Source organism: Mercenaria mercenaria, chromosome 8 (genome assembly GCF_021730395.1).
Source record: "Mercenaria mercenaria strain notata chromosome 8, MADL_Memer_1, whole genome shotgun sequence".
In the NCBI taxonomy this organism is placed as follows: domain Eukaryota; kingdom Metazoa; phylum Mollusca; class Bivalvia; order Venerida; family Veneridae; genus Mercenaria; species Mercenaria mercenaria.
The window spans coordinates 70,102,455-70,124,479 of NC_069368.1; the positions used below are offsets into that span (position 1 = coordinate 70,102,455).

At 36.1% G+C, this 22,025-nt stretch overlaps 1 protein-coding gene across 1 annotated transcript in view; it reads right to left on the reverse strand.

Moving 5' to 3' along the window:
• LOC128558903 (focadhesin-like) overlaps positions 1-22,025 on the reverse strand; it is a 322,592-nt gene that overhangs the window by 270,432 nt on the left and 30,135 nt on the right. Inside the window, exon 2 of the mRNA XM_053549183.1 lies at positions 17,262-17,396. Coding sequence (XP_053405158.1) covers positions 17,262-17,315 — 54 coding nt within the window. The 5' untranslated portion in view covers positions 17,316-17,396. The remainder of the gene's footprint in view (positions 1-17,261; positions 17,397-22,025) is intronic.

Here is a 22,025-nt window from a genome sequence, read left to right on the forward strand (position 1 = left end):
GGCAGAGGATCAAACAGTCACTGAGAAAATTGCCTCGGCAGAGGATCAAACAGTCACTGCGAAAATTTGCCTTCACAGAAGTCAGTGAGAAAATTTGCCTTGCCCAAGGATTAAACAGTCACTGAGAAAATCTACTGAGGCAGAGGATCAAACTGTCACCAGAGAATCAAGAAGTCACTGAAAATATGCCTTGCTATTCCCTCAACCATCCACTGAGAAAATTTGCCTTGCCTGAAGATCAAACTGTCACTAAAAACCTTTGCCTTACCTGAGCATCAAGCTTCCAATGAGGATCAAACAGTCACTGATAAAATTTCCCTTGCCTGTGGAACAAACTGTCATTGATAAAACTGCCTTGCCAAAGGATCAAACTGTCATTGAAAAAATTTGCCTTGCAAAACAATCAAACTGAAATTGAGAAAATCTGCATTGTCAAAGGATCAAACTATCACAGGGAAAAATCTGCCATGACAAAGGATCAAAGTGTGGCTGGGAAAATCTGCCATGTCAAAGGATCAAAGTGTGGCTGGGAAAATCTGCCTTGTCAAAGGATCAAAGTGTGGCTGGGAAAATCTGCCTTGTCAAAGGATCAAAGTGTGGCTGTAAAAGTTTGCCATGCCAAAGGATCAAAGTGTGGCTGGGAAAATCTGCCATGCCAAAGGATCAGTGTTGCTAAGAAAATCTGCCAGGCCAAAGGATCAAAGTGTGGCTGAGAAAATCTGCCATGCCAAAGGATCAAAGTGTGGCTGAGAAAATCTGCCTTGTCAAACGATCAAAGTCAAGGGGGGTATTCGATCTAGGATATCTAGACAATAACACATGTCTATTAACCTGCTCCACTGTTTTCTCTATCTACCGGTACCTTTCACTTTGGAAACAGTACTGTAATTTGTCTGGAATGCTGGTCATGAGATTTGAATCGATGGAAAATTCTCTGGTAAACACGGGATAAGGAATAGTGCGACTTGCAAAAATGGTCTTTTTTACCTAATATACCGCAGGTTGTAAGCTGTTTTCCGAGTTGAAGGAATATTTCCACATACTTATCTAATACTGTTGGTTTTGAGCAGATCACAGTTCGTATTTTCATAACGACATTTCTCTACCATGTAATAATTAAAGAAGTCTGAATCGTGACCCTTGCTGTTAAACTACATTAATACTGCAGGTGAACCATAGTGTAAACCATTCCCTCGTTAAAAGTCATGACAAACAATCGAGTGTTCATTATTGTGGTCGTTTAAAAATAGGCTCCAGATGCAAATTAAACATACTATAATTTCAATGAATATGTCTTTATACTTGTTACCTAATGTCAAATGGATTTATCTGATCCATAATCCAAAACATGTACTAGAGACAATTTAAAATAATACATACGTTACTGATGCCATGCGCAAGTTTTGTACAAAAATTCACAACGCTCGATCGCTTTTATAGTTAATGACGGATTTTTTAGCAAATGCAAAGAATACATAATCCCTAATTACTAATAATTGCATCATAATATGTATGTTTATGTTATTACGATTCCTAAACAATAAAACAGATATGACACCGATGAAGGGATACGTACGTTATGGATCTAATTCCTACTATGAATATATGAGCTTGACATACAAAGAATAGCATTTTTATGTCTTTAGAGGTTATTTCTAGTTTTGTTTCAACTACATGTTATAACATTTGATACAAGATACACTTAGTAGTGATATATTTTTCACTTAAACCTTAATTGACAGTGTCATCAGTTTGTATCGTCTACGTCATAAGATGCAGATTTCACACATGTAAAGTCGCACATTTGTCCTTGAAGACGTGTTTTCTATTTCTGAAAATGTTCAACGGGCTCCGCTGGTGATGTTTGGTTTATATAGGAAGCTAATTTGATATTTACAAATATATTTTAAACCTATAAAACCTATTTGTGATTATATGACAATTATATTTTTTGTTTCAATTAAATTTATGTTGTTATACATTTTGAGTATGCCATGAACACAGTACAAACTATTGATACATACGTTACGTATGGTAACGTATGTATCCTTTCATACTTGATACCTTACTGACAGACCATTTCATACAACATGAGGCTTCTTTTATTTTTTGAAGTCAAGGTTCCAAGATAAAACGCTCGGGCTTTTTAATTTGCTGAAAAGTTCTGTTTTTATTACTATTTTTGTTCAAAACGGCATGCAAATTCTTTTCTTAATATCTGATAATATATGCTTTAATATTAATTTCTTGTTAAAAAGGTTTTGTTTACAGAACTGGTCGTAGGTCATAGCATTTTTATCATAAAGATAGATGTTTGACATTTTTTTAAATACAAAATGAATGGAAACAGCATACCCGTGATACCCATAGAACAGTGATCGGTAACATATGTATCAATAAAAAGGTTATTGGTGTATGTGTGCGTATATCAGTACTAATAACTCACTGTTGACTTGGGGTTACTGTTAAGGTAAAAATCTAACAGTTAAAGGGCATAAAATTTTGTTCCAACCGTGATATATCTTGAAATATTTTTTACAAGACTGTAAATATATTTGAAAAAGTCTTTACAGTAAGGCCTAAAAAAAAAATATGTTTGTTTCCTGTAACCCAACCGACCGTAAGCTTTTACCGCCGACCGCAATTTTTTATGGGCTGAAATTCGAGATTCTGATCATATCTTTATTGATTATAGGGATAATTTAGTTGTACCCGACCTCGTCGCGCATAGTCACGAACGTTCCTGGTTCTGTCGACATGAAACAACATGGCGAAAAGCCTGTTTGTCGGTAGACTCGAGGTTCCGGGTTTTCACCCGCGAAAATCGAGAAGTTTTCTTTGATGCATATCGAGTTCAAAAGTTCTGCCCCTTGTCAATCAAAATCTCCGTGAATTTCAACTGTTCGCTGCCACAAGCGGAAGTATGGCAGTAGGCGGAGCGTCATATACTAATTAGCTACTGACAGATGTCAATCACGCCACGCGCCGACTGACACGTGGTTATCTCGCGGTTTGTATTTAGTATTTTTGTATTCATTATGAAAGGTGTTTATTGATCAAGGTGTAAACGTTAATTGATAAACAATTCGTAGAAGAGCAGTCTATTATCATGTTTGTACCACTTGTTCAGGGGTCACGCTGTCGGTTGCACTTGAGCCATTTGCGACATTTGGCCACGAAAATCTCTAATTGGCAAAAATGGCCCGAAGCTATGTCTGTCTGCAAAACTATGAACTTTGCCTGTTACACAATGTTTACTGAAAAAAAGGAATCAGTGTAGAAAAAAACTTGTATGAACAACATCTGTTATTGAAAGGCGGAAGATTTTCAACAATTTTATTTGATTAGTAATTTAATTTACAGGCCTCGACCTTAGCGGTGGACCGTTGGACCGACGCAACCAAAAATATCGGCAGGTCCACTATCAAAAGTTGGGTAGACCGACGGTCAACCAATTTTCAGTCACGGTCTGCAAATAAAATAGAACCCTTAAAAGTGAAAAAATAGGGGTGGTGGGGGGTGGGGGGATCGTATCCATATCAGCGAATTCACAAAACAAAAGTTGATTTTGCCTTAGTACAGCATTCTACAGTTATAAGCATTGGCGAGTTAAAGTCAGGATAGCACAAATGGACTACTCCACCGATCTGGTGAGTGGTTTTTACGTGGTAACTTTACCAAATTGAGTAATTACATCAGGCAAAATTACCTGGATTGACTGGAATTTACCTGCGAATCGTAAAAATATCAAAACGTCATGCTGGTAATTTTCCATTCCACAAGCATGTGCGCCCTATCGTAATACTTAATTTACATCGCAGTTACTTTTGACACAAAAAACGCGCGTAGTGCATTCATTTTTTAATATAATCGCTTCAGATATTCAACACCGCTTGAGAACTAATACAGTTTGAATTCTGTAACATTTTTAATACGATATCGACAGGAATGTAGGCAAAATTCTTTTAAAACAATAAAATTTTCATATAATGTTTTGTAAAATTTCAAACAGCGCGATCTTGATTATTTATTTCCTTTTTAAAGTAAATAAACGGTACATACTATGGTAATAAAATTCAGACTTTTGACCAGAAAATACAAAAAACAATTATAAAATCTTAAATAATGAAAAAGCGTCAGCAATTTAAATACATGGAGTAAAACGATTTTTTGGCAAACAGATTTCTGTTAGCACGGCAGAATAGGTTACGTGACCTCATGAACGTAAATAGAAATGTGGTTTTAAAATGAGGCAGTATGATGTCGTTGCGATTTTTAGTAAGTTTTAAATGAGTCTTCGTACATATATTTTTTGACACAACACTTTGTTAGATATTCTTCTCAAACAATAATGTAAATTTCTTGAGGGCAAATAGGTCAGCATCGTTCACGGTCTGACACATTTACATGTCAGTTTATTCGGGATATTGCACATTCGCTTTTAAAAAACTAAAGAAAAAACTTTTTTACTGATTTCTTCTCAACAATTAAAGGAATCGAGAAAGCACGATCAGACAGTGATGTGTCACATGGCGCGAAAACATGACGTAATGCAATGACAATCTCGTGGAAACTATACCGCTTTGATCTCCACTGCAGATGCCACAATAACCGACACACTTCTTTTAGCTCTTTGAGGGGGTGTTAATTGATGATGAAAACGAGGCCAATTACTTAGTTTATCATCCGAATGATTACCGATAATTGTTGATGTTTTGTTTTTTTTCACTTTCAACACTGGTGCTGATTGTGTCCATATTTTGGGACACTTTTCAAAATAATTATTTTTCGGGATAACAGATTGCTACAGTCTTCCATTTTTAATTATTTAGAAATAAGTCCTGTTTCTTTGAGTCATATGATGTTATGACATCTACAGCGTCACAATTTATGAGATAGAATTGGAGGTCCACTAAAGTCTGAGCAGGTCTATTAAATTTTAGCAGTTGGTGAACCTGCTGGCAACTGCTGAAAAAAGTTAAGGTTGAGGCCTGATTAAGCAGTTAATTGGAGATAATAAGGTTACTAAACACTGAAATGTTCTGACACCTACTAAAAAAAAAATTAAAAAAAAAAAAAAAAAATTCCCTACCTACCGACCCCCATTTTTTTCAGCATGTTACAGGAAACAAACATATTTTTTTTTTTAGGCCTAAAGAACTGTTAATTCTGAATGAAATTTTATATGTAGAATTGTCGGTTTCTGTTGATGCTTGGTTCATGAATGTGGTTGTACTCAAATAAAGTGATCTTTTCTTTATTTTTTTTTAAAAGTTCCAACACGGTGACTTGTGGTTACATTTAATTTTTAATATTTGAATAAGCACTTTTTCTTCTTATATACAGCTTAATGTTGTGTGATTCATGGATTCAATGACAAAAGCACTTGTTATAAGGGCTGCCACCTTACAAATATACAAGAGAACGAGATTATCAACGCCGCCTTTGAAATTACGAATAATTAACTTGACAATCGTAAGAAATAATTAATTTGAATAATTAAGTAGTTGGTCTTTTGATTTACAATGGTCGGCTTCAATTTGATGGCAATCTTGAACACGAATTTTGGTGCCCGAAAATGAACTGATTCGTTATTCTTGATTTGGGATACATACGTTACCATCAGCATATTTCTGATCAGATGGTTACCAAGATTGTATAGCCATATTGTGCATAAGATTATGCTGATTACATGTCAACGGTTTTACTACAAAGGAATAACCACAATATTTGTTGTTTAAAAGTATTATTGTAAAGTTGCAATATTTTATGTTTTGACAAGTTTAATACATGTTCTAGTTGATTGACATAAATGTTTCCAAGAAAAGCTTGATAATTAAATGAACTTAAATTTGTGGTATAAGATGCATAATATTGGTAAATAACAATCATATTTGCCACATATTAAGCCTTACTTGAATGTATTTTTTCTCATACCCATGTAATTCAGTGTAATGATAGGTTACTTTGGTAATGCAGCTTAAGATACAACCAGGACACATAAAATATTCAAATTGCTCTTCCAAATGTATATGTTAATGGCATCATAAGAGTATATATATGATTTTATGAGCTAATTAAGTTTGCGATTTGCCTTTTGTCAATTTTCTTAAATATGTATTGTAACTGTTAAATGTTCGTTTAATAATCTACTAGCGAAACTTGCGAGGTAATATCCCGTAATAACACTAAGCCAACATTAACTTATAATGTAAGAGTTAACCATAATTATGAAAAATCGTATGCATAGTTAAAGCTTCAACCACGAATAATTTCTTGTCTGTATGTATCCATAAAATCGTGAATTAGTGCGCCTAAATGTCGCATAACGTATGTATCTTAACGCAAAATTACAAAGAAGAGCGGTATATTTCAACAATGCATAATGCCTAAACAAATTAAGTGGTGTTTCACTATCTTTAGTAGAACACATTGTATCTTAAGTAGGTTTAACTTTTTAAGACAAAAATATTTCAACATTTTTGTAAGGCAATTGCTTGTTATTAACGACTTTGGGCGCTATATCAAATAGAAATTTATAGTTACTTAAATGTTGGCGAGGGATACTATATTAAGTACTTGCTAAACTTTTGGCTTTCAGTACATCACGTGTCTGACAGACAAGCGTATACCTTTTAAATCTTCCTACATTGAGCAAGAGATAGTTATAAATGATCACCAAAATATTATTGTAACAGAATTTTACTTGTCTCTGAAAAGAGCGGAGAAAAAAGTCGCTTGAAGAAGTGAACTGCACCTTATCCTCTTATTTTCGTACACTGTTCCTTACCATCAGACAAAAAACTGTGTAATTTAAAATTATGACTTTTAATGGGCTCCAGCCTAACCATGATGGAAATATATATTGAAATTTTACTTCTTATCAGAAAACTAGCTCACAACTATTTGAATAATTAGGGAAAAAGACCATTTTTGCTAAACGCACTATTCCTTATCCCTGTTTTCAGGAGGATTTTCTATTGATTCAAATCCCATCATGACCAGCATTCCAGACAAATTACAGCACTGTTTCCAAAGTTAAAGGTACTGATAGATAGAAAAACAGTGGAGCAGGTTGATAGCCATGTGTCATGGTCTAGAAATCTTTGAAAAAGATAAAAAGTAAGAAAAACTCACATTTCCAGTTTTGGCCGCCATTTTGTTTCGGTGGTAAGGAGTAGATCGAATACCCCCCTTGAAAGTGTGGCTGGGAAAATCTGCCATGCCAAAGGATCAGTGTTGCTAAGAAAATCTGCCATGCCAAAGGATCAAAGTGTGGCTGAGAAAATCTGCCATGCCAAAGGATCAAAGTGTGGCTGAGAAAATCTGCCATGCCAAAAGAATCAAAGTGTCACTGAAAAAATTTGCCTTACCCAAGTATTAAACAGTCACAGAGAAAATCTGCCTTGCCCAAGGATTAAACAGTCACCAAGAAAATCTGCCTTGCCTGACTTCCCACCTTCCAAATCATAATTGCAGTCCAACTCAGCTGACAGAATGTCTCTCAGATGATTAAATAGTGTTTGTTTTAAATAAATTAATTTGTATGTGAATACTTCCCATTTTAGAAACTAAAAACATCTTAAAATTGTGGAATCATCTATCAAAGTCTCTGGAAATATTTTTTACAATTTATTTGTCTTATGATGTAAAATACCTATTATGCCCAGGATATAATCTTATGATTTATGTCTTGTCTGGACTTGCCAAATTTTCATTCTATTTTGCACAGATATTTCTGCCTACAAAAGATATCTGTGATAAAAAAAGATTATTTTCCCAGAATGAAAACTACTTGTACCATCAATTTTTAGTACCAAATATTTGAAAAATTATATGGAGGACCTTTATTGGCCATCACATGAGCTTATAAAAGGACAATCAAAGATGACAGATTCAGGATATATAAATCTGCTGGGGATTGTTGCTGCCAGATATTTATTTTTCAGAATCTGACTATAGCAGTATCAGTATTTTCTCCAGTCTCCATGCGAATGTGAGGAAATGGCATTTTCACTGACTTAAGAATGAACACAAAGGTGGAGACTTTGCTCATCCTCCCAATGGTGGAATGACCTTCCTGTCACACAGTAGTTAATAAGGACAGTATGTTCCCAGTACTCCCATCCCACTGTGTAGAGAATGCAATGATTCCTCTGCAATAGCTGAATCGAATAATAGGCAATGAAAGCGAAAAACTGCTGAAACGTGTGATCTGTCTTCCCTTTATGTACTTTATGTAATCTATTTTACAGTTTGACAACTATATAACTACTGAAAACAGTTCAGGGATTGTCAGTAAAAATATATTGATAGACAGCAGTCGCAGGAGATGGTAATTGCAAGAAATTTATCTCTTTCTTCTATAATCATCAAATCATATCCCTGTTTGTAGTAATCATGATAAATTTGAAACTGGAAATTTAATAGGAAGTGATGCCAGTATCTTTGATAGATGACTAAATATTCTAATGTGATATTTACCTAATCATCTCCCCTTGGCAATTCAATCATGTCTTATAAAAACTATTACACCAGTCCTGTGTGATATCAGAAATATTCTTCATCTAGCTGTTCCACAGAAGTTGTATAAAGTTTTCATTTCCATTTACAGGTCTTGTGGCTCCCAAACGTGACCAAGAGCCACCAATTGAAGAAAATGGGGACAGGATCTTATAACTGATGCTATAGACCATAACTAATGAAGTTCCATCAAGTGGTTCATGCATTTCTTTTTTCAGCTCTAGGGGCCCCTGAAAGAGGCAAAGTGTCCCTACTCAAACAACTGGAGGCAGACCTTATAATGATACAACAGACCAAGTGGTCTTGTAAATGCATTTCCATCTCAAGCTCTAATAGACCCTCAAAGGGACCATGTGCCCCATTTGAACAAATTTGAGCGAGAACTTTATAATGACAGTTTAGGGAAACTTCCAATGCTAGAAATAATCTACAGGTTTTTCCCTACATTTTGATGAGGAAACTTGATAATAAATATGGTAACTTCCTTCCAAGTCCGGAATAAAAATCATCAGTTTCTAAAGGTTCAGTGCATAAAAAATTACAAGGGATCACTAAACACATCATTGTGAACCTAAAACACTTTCTAAATTTCTACTATTCAAAAACTTTTTAAATATCCTTTTTTGTTTTTGTTCGGTTTAACGTCACACCAACACAATTATGGGTCATATGGCGACCTTCCAGCTTTGATGGTGGAGGAAGACCCTAGGTGCCCCTCTGTGCATTATTTCATCACAGGCACCTGGGTAGAACCACTGACCTACCGTAAGCCAGGTGGATGGTTTTCCCACATGAAGAATTCAACGCCCCAAGTGAGGTTCGAACACACATCCGTGAGGGGCAAATGATTTGTTGTCAGCGACATTAACCACCTGGCCATGGAGGCCCCTTTTAAATATCCTAATAAATATTTTATAAAACATTGAAATTACTAGATTCCAATATTTTCCGCTTCACATTCGTGATGAGGATGGTACAGGCATAACTAGTGATTCATGAAAAGTAATCCTTTAACATTATTTGTAATTTCACCTTCAGTGGAGGGCCAGAGCATCTCCTTTGAAAAAAAAAATTGGTAGAAGACCTTATATGATGCTACAAACAAAGTTTGATGAAGATCCGTTTAGTGGTTCATGAGAAGAAGTTGTTTAAAGGTAGTTCTATTTTTAGCTCTAGCGGCACATATAACAGACCAAGTTAAAAATGATCAGTATTTCCTGTCATGTTTAAAGAAGTAAACAAGTTTAAAGAATATAACATTATTGACTAAAAACAATGATACATCAAAATATGAACACAAGTTGCAACTAGAAAATGCTTTTGTAAAAAAGCGCATGTCTCCCCCAATGCAAAGTCCTATAGGCAAGAAGTTAATAGGGGTCAGGAGCGAAAGTCAAAGAGACACTGATGGTTGGCTGCAATAGGGATCATCTACTTGGCATGTCCAGTCATCCCGCTAAATTTCAACACTCTGGGCCTAGTGGTTCTCAAGTCACTGTTCAGGCTCCTGTGACCTTGACCTTTGATCAAGTGACCTCAAAATAAGTAGGGGTCATCTACTCTGCATGTCCAATCATCCTATTAAGTTTCAACATTGTAGGTCAAGTGGTTCTCAAGTTATTTCCAAAAAAATGATTTTACATGAACAGGCCCTTGTGGCCTTGACCTTTAACAGAGTGACCCTAAAGTCGTTAGGGGTCATCTACTCTGCATGACCAATCATCCTATGAAGTTTCATCATTCTGGGTCAAGTGGTTCTCAAGTTACTGACCGGAAATGGTTTTCAATGTTCAGGCCCCTGTGACCTTGACCTTTCACAGAGTGACCCCAAAATTGTTAGGGGTCATCTACTCTGCATGAGCAATCATCCTATTAAGTTTCAACATTCTGGGTCAAGTGGTTCTCAAGTTACTGACCGGAAATGGTTTTCAATGTTCAGGCCCCTGTGACCTTGACCTTTAATGGAGTGACCCCAAAATCAATAGGGGTCATCTACTCTGCATGTACAATCATCCTATGAAGTTTCAACATTCTGGGTTAAGTGGTTCTCTAGTTATTGATCGGAAATGATTTTCCATGTTCAGGCCCCTGTGACCTTGACCTTTGATGGAGTGACCCCAAAATCAATAGGGGTCATCTACTCTTCATTATCAATCATCCTATGAAGTTTCAACATTCTGGGTCAAGTGGTTCTCTAGTTATTGATCGGAAATGGTTTTCAATATTCAGGCCCCTGTGACCTTGACCTTTGACGGAGTGACCCCAAAATCAATAGGGGTCATCTACTCTTCATGATCAATCATCCTATGAAGTTTCAACATTCTGGGTCAAGTGGTTCTCTAGTTATTGATCGGAAATGGTTTTCAATGTTCAGGCCCCTGTGACCTTGACCTTTGACGGAGTGACCCCAAAATCAATAGGGGTCATCTACTCTTCATGGCCAATCATCCTATGAAGTTTCAACATTCTGGGTCAAGTGGTTCTCTAGTTATTGATCGGAAATGGTTTTCAATGTTCAGGCCCCTGTGACCTTGACCTTTGACGGAGTGACCCCAAAATCAATAGGGGTCGTCTACTACAGCAGCCCTACAACCCTATGAAGTTTGAAGGTTCTAGGTCAAATGGTTCTCCAGTTATTGCTCGGAAATGAAGTGTGACGTACGGACGGACGGACGGACGGACGGAAGGACGGACGGACAGACAGACAGACGGACGGACAAGGCAAAAACAATATGTCTCCTGGGGGAGACATAATAACAACATGTTGCCCATTTTTTTTTTTTGCTGAATTTCCAACGGTCTCAGCTGTTTGCATTAACAGCCAACAGCAACCTCGACCTAAATATTTCATAACAAAAAACTGCAAGAACAGTGAAAGAACCACTTGCTGAGCATTAGTGACTCAAGCACCTGAGCTTGCACAAGCATTTCTTGTGGTCCTGGCCAAAACCCCTATATTTTTTATGTCAAATTACCCCAGCTGGGTCCAGCTTCAATAACTCAGATGCTCCAAGCATGACACCTGACCCTGTGTTTTAATCTACTCCTTGCTGCTACTGGCAAACCAAAGCACAGGTGTAAAAATTGTTTGCACCTTCAAAAGTCAGAACATAACTCGTTAACTAAAATGTTCGCAACCTACTATGTAAAACATTTGGTTGTCCCTAAATTTGAGCTAATATATGCTTCTAATTATTGACGAAAAGTTAAAGAAAATTTTCTTTGATTAAATATTGGTCAGTAACTGTTAAACATTAAGTTAAAGCAAAGTAAGATCAAGAGAGATAAAAGAACAATATTCACTTTAAGCCGTAAGCTTTCTATGGCCTATACTATTTGAACAATTTTCAAATTTGTGATAATTGGAAAAAATATACATTGTTTCCTACCAGAATGTTTATCTTCTAAACTGAATTTAGATTAATGCCTTCATTTACATTTTTTCTTAAAACATCATCATTTAATTTTGAACAGTTTCTGCATTCTTCATTACATAAGCCTGTGTATTTCTAAATTCAAAGATAAATCTTACTAATAAAACATCAGCGTGTAATACAAAATCTATGAAAACTAGAACTGTCACAGGAGTGACTCATACCCCCACCATACGGTCTTGTCACAGAAGAATGGCAACCATAAGGAATCTTAAAAATACTTTGGAGTACTTCATCCTGGGCTTCCACATATAAGTAATACTAGTATAATACTAGTATAGTAATACTAGTAAATATATTAAATCTCTAATATTAGAGATACACTAAAAGTGAATACAAAAAAGTGTCTTACCGACCCATGTTACCACGGAAAAATGTTTTTACTTTTTACATAGGACTTATAATAAAAAAGTTAGAAAAATACCTAAAATATTGAAAATCTAAAAGTAGGATTTCTAAAAATAGACTAATTCCTGGAATTTAAGGGGAAGAAACTCAGTACAAAGGTTAAAAAAGGTTACTTCCCTTTGGCTCTAAGCCAATCAGAATGAGATATAGCGAAAATACATCAAAATTAACATTAAATTCTAGGTAAAAGGGGACACAATTCAAGAAAAATAGTGTCAGAGTTATGCACCTTGTGTCACATGATGTGGGTGATGAGGTGGAACATCTATTTTAGTCTGAATCAAATCCATTCAGTAGTAATTGAGATATAGTGAAAATACATCAAAATTAACCTTAAATTCTAAGTAAAAAGGGGCATAATTCATGAAAAATTGGTGTCAGAGTTATGCACCTTGTGTCACATGATGTGGGTGATGAGGTGGAACATCTATTTTAAGTTTGAATCAAATCCATTTTGTAATAATTGAGATATAGTGAAAATACATCAAAATCAACCTTAAATTTAAAGTAAAAGGGGACATAATTCATAAAAAATTTATGTCAGAGTTAAGCACCTTATGTCACATCATCTGGGTGATGAGGTGGAACAACTATTTTAAGTTTGAATCAAATCCATTTAGTAATAACTGAGATATAGTGAAAATACAACAAAATTAGCCTTAAATTCTAAGTAAAAGGGGACATAATTCATGAAAACTTGGTGTCAGAGCTATGCACCTTGTGTCACATGATGTGGGCACATGATGTGGGTGATGAGGTGGAACATTTATTTTAAGTTTGAATCAAATCCATTCAGTAGTAACTGAGATAAAGCGAAAATACATCAAAATCAACCTTAAATTCTAAGTAAAAAGGGGCATAATTCATAAACAAGAGGGCCAAGATGGCCCTAGGTCGCTCACCTAAGAAACACACCATAACAGTGTAAAACATGTTTGACCTAGTGATTTCATGGAAACAAATATTCTGACCAATTTTCATTAAGATCGGACCAAAAAATTGGTCTCTTGCGATAAAACAAGCATTTTCTTAGATATGACCTAGTATTTGACCCTAGATGACCCATGTTCAAATTCGACCTAGATTTTATCAAGGCAATCATTCTGACCAAAATTCATGAAGATCAATTGAAAAATACAGCCTACATCACATACACAAGTTTTTTCTTTGATTTGACCTAGTGACCTAGTTTTTGACCTCAGATGACCCATATTCAAATTCGACCTAGATTTTATTAAGGCAATCATCTTGACCAAATTTCATAAAAATCAATTGAAAAAAAAACAGTCTCTATCGCATACACAAGGTTTTTCTTTGATTTGACCTAGTGACCTAGTTTTTGTCCCCAGATGACCCATTTTCGAACTCGGCCTAGATTTCATCAAGGTTATTATTCTGACCAATATTCATGAAGATTAATTGAAAAATACAGCCTCTATCGCATACACAAGGTTTTTCTTTGATTTGACCTAGTGACCTAGTTTTTGACCCGAGATGACCCATTTTCGAACTCGGCCTAGATTTCATCAAGGTTATCATTCTGACCAACATTCATGAAGATTAATTGAAAAATACAGCCTCTATCGCATACACAAGCTAAATGTTGACAGACGACGGACGACAGACGACGGACGACGGACATTGAGTGATCAGAAAAACTCACCTGAGCATTGCTCAGGTGAGCTAAAAAAATGGTGTCAGAGTTATGCACCTTATGTCACATGATGTGGGTGATGAGGTGGAACATCTATTTTAAGTTTGAATCAAATCCATTTAGTAATAACTGAGATATAGTGAAAATACAACAAAATTAACCTTAAATTCTAAGTAAAAGGGGACATAATTCATGAAAACTTGGTGTCAAGAGTTATGCACCTTGTGTCACATGATGTGGGTGATAAGGTGGAACATGTATTTTAAGTTTGAATCAAATCCATTTGGTAATAACTGAGATAACAGATTTCGGGACGGGATGGGACGCAACAAAACTGACTCCTATATACCCCCCTCAAACATGTTTGGTGGGGGTATAATTAGGTTTAAAGTATTAATGTACCATTATATGCTTCTTTGTCTGCCTTTTTTTAAAGACTTGGTGATGCTTTAATTTTTGTGGGTCAAAAAACCTTTTTACCATGTTTCCATTAAAAATTACAACATAAAGAGCAGATCTGGTCTATTTGACTGAAGCCAGTCACGATTCTTCAACTTAATTGCCTATATATTCATACTGATACATCAGTGCTTTTATGGCATCAAGTACAATTTATTTTAGCTTTATGAACTTCTTTGTTATTTTTTATATAAAGCCTGTATGTTAACGAGAAAGTGAAAAATGTCACACTATCTCTGATCTGTGAATTTCAATAGCTTTTACAGACTTAAAGATGCTCCTGCGATATGGCAAAGTGAACAGATGTCATCGTGCAACACATTCTGATGTAAGCCAGATATACAGTTAGCTTTCTTGTTGTGGAATGTAGTGACATCACCTTTTTTCCGGCCGCAGGCCAGTATTGATTAAACTTCCTGTTTATATTTAGGATGAAGGTCATTTAACAGCTGATTAAAACTGTACATTTTGATTGGTGAATGAAAAATTCCACAGATTTCCGAATGGAATAGATAATATTTTCTTATGGGGTGTGCTGTATTGTTTGACAGTATAATCCCTTGCAAGGCTCCTGTGGAAATAGCTTGTAAAAACGTCATAAACCTGAATCTGTTATCTGTATCTAACTAAACTGATTTTGATATAACTTGGATTGAAAACTTTTTATTTTCTTGAGCATTTACATCAAATTTTACAATTAACTTATTTTTTTATGATGGGCATATTGTCACTTTCTTTTTTTCTAATAAATCCAGTACAGAAAGAACCGTGGGCATTATTTAAGTTACAGGCAGTGCTAAGATAGTCACATGACTCTTTAAAGAAAAAAATCCTCATCTCAAAAGCTGTTTGAACCAACAATGGTGACAGGTTAGTAACTTTACCCAATTAACTTATATTGGCATAGGGACGATTTCCAAGTTAAAAGACAAGAGGGGATTAGGATCTATCAAACCTACCTATACCTAGTTTTTCTGACACCAGTCAATCAAAAAACCTGTCTCTATAGGTCTCAATCTTCTATACACCATTCAATCAATCTAAATGTTTCCTTCAATGTACTATATATATATATATATAAGTTCAATTTCCAAGGAAAAACAGCAGTAGACTTCTGAGTTTTTTTCAATAATTTTAATTTTTCACTGCAAGTGCTTTCAATTGTACTTATCTTCAGGCAGTTACATTAAAAAAAACTCAGAAGACTACTGCTGTTTTTCCTTGGAAATTGAACTTTTATATATTTTATTCCTGCACAAGGATTTTACTGACTTTTTTTCATATATATATATATATAGATACTTAAAATTAAACATAATTGCACAAAACATGATATCAACAAGAGCTGTCTCCATAGGATGACACATGCCCCCGATGGCACTTTGAATGAATATTTATGGCAGATGTTAGAGTTTAGGACCTCTGACCTACGGAGCTGGGTCTTGCACGCGACACGTTGTCTTACTGTGTCACACATTCATGCATAGTTATTTTAAAATCCATGCATGAATGACAAAGATATGGACCGGACATTCCCATCAATGAACTATCATGAAAAATGACCTTTAACGTCTAAGTGTGACCTTGACCTTTGAGCTATGGACCTGAGTCTTGCGCACTGCACGTCGTCTTACTGTGGTACACATTCATGCCAAGTTATTTGAAAATCAATCCATCAATGACAAAGATTTGGACCGGACACGCCCATCAATGCACTATCCTTTAACGTCTAAGTGTGACCTTGACCTTTGAGCTATGAACCTGGGTCTTGCGCATGACATGTCATCTTACTGTGGTACACATTCATGCCAAGTTATTTGAAAATCCATCCATCCATGACAAAGATATGGGCCTGACACGCCCATCAATGCACTATCCTTTAACGTCTAAGTGTGACCTTGACCTTTGAGCTATGGACCTGGGTCTTGCGCGCGACACGTCGTCTTACTGTGGTACACATTCATGCCAAGTTATTTGAAAATATATCCATCGATGACAATGATATGGACCGGACACGCCCATCAATGCACTATCCTTTAACGTCTAAGTGTGACCTTGACCTTTGAGCTACGGACCTGAGTCTTGCGCGCGACATGTCGTCTTACTGTGGTACACATTCATGCCAAGTTATTTGAAAATCCATCCATCGATGACAAAGATATGGACCGGACACGAAAATTGCGGACAGACTGACAGACTGACAGACGGTTCAAAAACTATATGCCTCCCTTCGGGGGCATAAAAATAGCCTCCCTCTACTAATTCGCAAAACAAGCCCAGGTATTTTTTTAAAAAGGAGCATTCTTCCAAAGCTTTCAACAGTAAGAAAGAGAAGTTCATAGTTTAGAAGATAATTTAGTGATGCAGTTGAGATGTAAAATAGCCGAATTTGTGTTGCTTTATCAAACTCACTAAATACCAACTTACATATTCTTAAATTCTGTTATACAATATATCCATCATTCTGTTTTTTATCATTATTTATTTCTTTTTGTCGAGTTTTAAACTTATATCCATGAAATGTTTGGTCATATGGCCACTTCCTATTTCATGCAGGACAACCTCATGTAACATTTCTGGCATGGTTGGGTAACAGGATAGGACTAAGTATTGACCTTCCATAGGCCAGCTGGATGAAACAACGCTACACTCCAAGGAAAGTTTCCACCCAAGGTAGTGAAAGGCAAGTAATTTAAAGTCAGCAATCTTAACCACTTAGCCAGGGAGGCCCTATGAAGTATTTTAAATTTTAATTTAAAATGGCAGAAGTTACAAAATCAAACCTGAAGCTGAACAGGTATACTGTGAAATTCAATTCTTCTTTTTATATCTTCCATTCCTGTATTTCCCTGTCAACAACTCTAACTTTTACTGGATCTTCTTTACCAAAAAATACACTCTTGCTAGATGTCTTCCACCTGAAATACAAAAATATGTAATTGTTTCTCTATATTAATAAAAGTACTGGTTGCCATTTTGAGCTGAAAAACTGAATATCTTCAATTACTTGTTGGAATATACTATCTGACATTGAGAAATGAAAGAAGTGAAAGCAGACAAAATATTGTAAATACCCATGTAGAAAGTGGATTGTTTTCATTATTTAGAAAATGTCTCAGACACTCCACTTCTTTGTAAAATATTGGTTTGTTCTTTGTAGAGTAACTTTGCAACAAGAGTAATGTCAACACTGTATGACACATGACCCCGAACATGACTGATAGAATAATATTATACAATATAATCAAGACAAGAAGGTCCTTATGACATAGAGGATACTACATGGGTGTATTTTCATACTGAATTTATTAAACGAGTTGAACAAAACAAGAGGGCCATAATGGCCCTAAATCGCTCACCTGTTATCATTGCACTTAAGGACAAGAAGTTGAAGAAATTTAACCAAAAAGAAAAAAAAATTCTTACAAGGTACGGATATGTCAAAATACACCTAACAATTGGAGGTACCATCCATGTTGTACCACAGAAAAGTGGTCTCAGTTTTTCCCTAAGGCCAATAATAAAAAAGGTACTAAACAAGTTATTTATAGTAACATAAAAGGGAAGTAATAAAAAAAATTATTGTAAGTGAACAAAAGATGGACCTGCCAAATAAAAACAAGAGGGCCAAGATGGCCCTAGGTAGCTCACCTGAGAAACACACCATAACACTGTAAACATGTTGACCTAGTAATTTCATGGAAAAAAATATTCTGACCAATTATCATTAAAATTGGAGCAAAAATCTTGAGTATAAATAAGTATTTTCTTTGATTCCACCTGTGACCTGATTTTTGACCCGAGAGTACGAGACCCATATTCGAACTTAACCTAGATTTCATCATTCTGACCAAATTTCATGAAGATCAATTGAAAAATACAGGCTCTATCGCATACACAAGATTTTCTTTGATTTGACCTAGTGACCTACTTTTTGACCCAAGATGACCCATTTTCAAAGTCGCCCTAGATTTCATTAAGGTTATCATTTTCACTTAATTTCAGGAAGATCAATTGAAAAATACAGCCTCTATCGCATATACAAGCTTTTCCGTTGATTTGACATAGTGACCTACTTTTTGACCCAAGATGACCCATATTCGAACTTGACCTAGATTTCATACACAAGTTTTTCTTTGATTTGACCTAGTCACCTACTTTTTGACCCCAGATGACCCGTTTTCGTACTCGGCCTAGATGTCATCAAGGTAATCATTCTGACCAAAATTCATGAAGATTAATTGAAAAATACAGCCTCTACCGCATACACAAGGTTTTTCTTTGATTTGACCTAGTGACCTAGTTTTTGACCCCAGATGACCCATTTTCATACTCGGCCTAGATTTCATCAAGGTAATCATTCTGACCAAAATTCATGAAGATTAATTGAAAAATACAGCCTCTATCACTCACAAGGTTTTTCTTTGATTTGACCTAGTGGCCTTGTTTTTGACCCCAGATGACCCACTTTGGAACTCGGCCTAGATTTCATCAAGGTAATCATTCTGACCAAATTTCATGAAGATCAGTTGAAAAAAAAACAGTCTCTATCACATACACAAGGTTTTTCTTTGATTTGACCTAGTGACCTAGTTTTTGATCCCAGATGACCCATTTTCATACTCGGCCTAGATTTCATCAAGGTAATCATTCTGACCAATTTTCATGAAGATCAGTTGAAAAATACAGCCTCTATCGCATACACAAGCTAAATGTTGACAGACAGATGACAGACGACAGACAACGAGCAATCAGAAAAACTCACCTGAGCATTGCTCAGGTGAGCTAACAAGAGAGCTGCAATGCAATGCAAATGCAGAGCAATATACACACAAAACAAAGTCATATGACCTTTGACCCCTAAGTGTGACCTTGACCTTGAAGTGAGCCATCCAAAACATGCGCTCTGCACGTCGTTTCGATGAGGTGAACATTTGTGTCAGGTTTTTTTGAAATCCTTCAAGGGGTTCAAGAGTTACAGAGAGGAAGGGAAATTGCTAACCAACAGACAGACAGACAGACAGGCGGACACCGAGGCGATAACATAATATGTCCCTTCGGGCGTATAAAAAGGAATCAAGATCTTATGGTGATACAAGTTGTGTGCAAGTCTGGTTAAAATCAAATCATAAATGAAGCTGTTATTGTGCAGACAAGGTCAAAATAGCTAATTTCAGCCCTTTCAGGGGCCATAACTCTAGAACCCAATATGGGATCTGGCCGGTTCAAGAAAGGAACCAAGATCTTATGGTGACACAAGTTTTGTGCAAGTTTGATTAAATTCAAATCATAAATGAAGCTGTTATTATGCAGACAAGGTCAAAATAGCCAATTTTGGCCCTTTTAGGGGCCGTAACTCTGGAACCCATTATGGGATCTGGCCGGTTCAAGAAAGAAACCAAGATCTTATGGTGACACAAGTTTTGTGCAAGTTTGGTTAAAATAAAATCATAAATGAAGCTGCTATTGCAAAGACAAGGTCAAAATAGCTAATTCTGGCCCTATCAGGGGCCATAACTCTGGAACCCATAACGGAATCTGGCCAGTTGAAGAAAAGAACCAAGATCTTGTGGTGATACAAGTTGTGTGCAAGTTTGGTTAAAATCAAATCATAAATGAAGCTGCTATTATGCAGACAAGGTCAAAATAGCTAATTTTGGCTCTTTCAGGGGCCATAACTCTGGAACCCCTTATGGGATCCGGCCGGTTCAAAAAAGGAATCGAGATCTTACGGTGACACAAGTTTTGTGCAAGTTTGATTAAATTCAAATCATAAATGAAGCTGCTATTGTGCAGACAAGGTCAAAATAGCTAATTCTGGTCCTTTTAGGGGCCATAACTCTGGAACCCATAGTGGAATCTGGCCAGTTCAAGAAAGGAAACAAGATCTTATGGTGACACAAGTTGTGTGCAAGTTTGGTAAAAATCAAATCATAAATAAAGCTGCTATTATGCAGACAAGGTCAAAGTTGCTAATTTTGGCCCTGTCAGGGGCCATAACTCTGGAACCCATAATGGGATCTGGCCAGTTCAAGAAAGGAACGAAGATCTTATGGTGATATAAGTTGTGTGCAAGTTTGGTTAAAATAAAATCATAAATGAAACCACTATCATGCAGACAAGAAATTGTTTACGGACGGACGCACAGACGACGGACAAAGGGTGATCACAAAGCTCACCTTGTCACTATGTGACAGGTGAGCTAATAATAAAATGCGAGGCTCTGCTGAGTACTTTATCAATTTTATTCAACATCTTAAGTTCAATGTGAAAAGACACAAATGTAATATTCTTTGTATCACATGTAGCTTTCTGCTGAATCATCAAAATGTTCTCTTTCTTTACTGATTATGCTGATTATATATTATTAAATTGATTCAACCAACATCTCCTATACTTAAAACAACATCAACGTCAAAGCTTTAATACACTAGTGTTATACCAGATTTATGTAATGGCTTTATTTCACTCCCATGACGGCAAACGTGATAAAAAATTTTGCTCAGCTAAAACCAATAAAACAAGAGGACCAGAATGGCCCTTGTTTGCTCACTTGAGTTTCACAGCTCAAACAACTGTTTTGAATATAGTCCCTACCACCTCTTGCAGCCATGCTTGCTTCAACAATATTTGGTAAAAGATCACCTAAGAGATACTTTTGTTAAATCATTTTAAACTGATGTCAGTGGTTTCAGAAGTTTTACAAACATGTACAGAAAATAAGCCATGTTCATGGTGGCCATTTTATGATATATCAGCATGGCATTAACAATCTATGTTGAAGGTCACCTAATGATTTGATTTTATTTATTTTGTTTAACATTGCACCAACATAATTATACGTCATATGGTGACTTTCCAGCTTTGATGGTGGAGGAAGATCCCAGGTGCCCCTCCGTGCATTATTTCATCACGAGCGGGCACCTGGGTAGAACCACCGACCTTCCATAAGCTAGCTTGACGGCTTCCTCACATGAAGAATTCAATGCCCCAAGTGAGGCTCTAACCTTCATCGATGAGGGGCAAGTGATTTGAAGTCAGCGACCCAAACCACTCAGCCACAGAGGCCCCACCATCACCCTGTGAAAGCTTGTGTGAAATTAATCTGAAAATGAAGACGACCATTTTCAAAGTGTCCATTATGTAAAAAAAAAATATCTGAGAAATATCTATGCAAAGTTTTCATGAAATTATTTCAGATGAAATGTTGTCTGAAGGAAACACTGACAAATGGACAAATTGCAGACCTATGTACTAAGTACTATAAGGAATGGTGAGTGAAAACAATTGCTCACCTTGAGCACCATGTGCTTTCAAACTAAAAATAAATATCGAAACTAGCGCCTCCCACTGGTGGCCATCTTTGTAACAAATCAAATGTGAACAACTTAGAAAAAAGTTCCGCAGAATCATTTGTGCTATATTATCTTAGATTTCTCAAAGTTTTCATCAATATATATATAGAGAAAGAACCCTATTCCCTCAGACTGGCGTTGTTTACCAATCATATTTGGTAGTGAGTCATCCGAGAAATGTTTCAGCTAAAT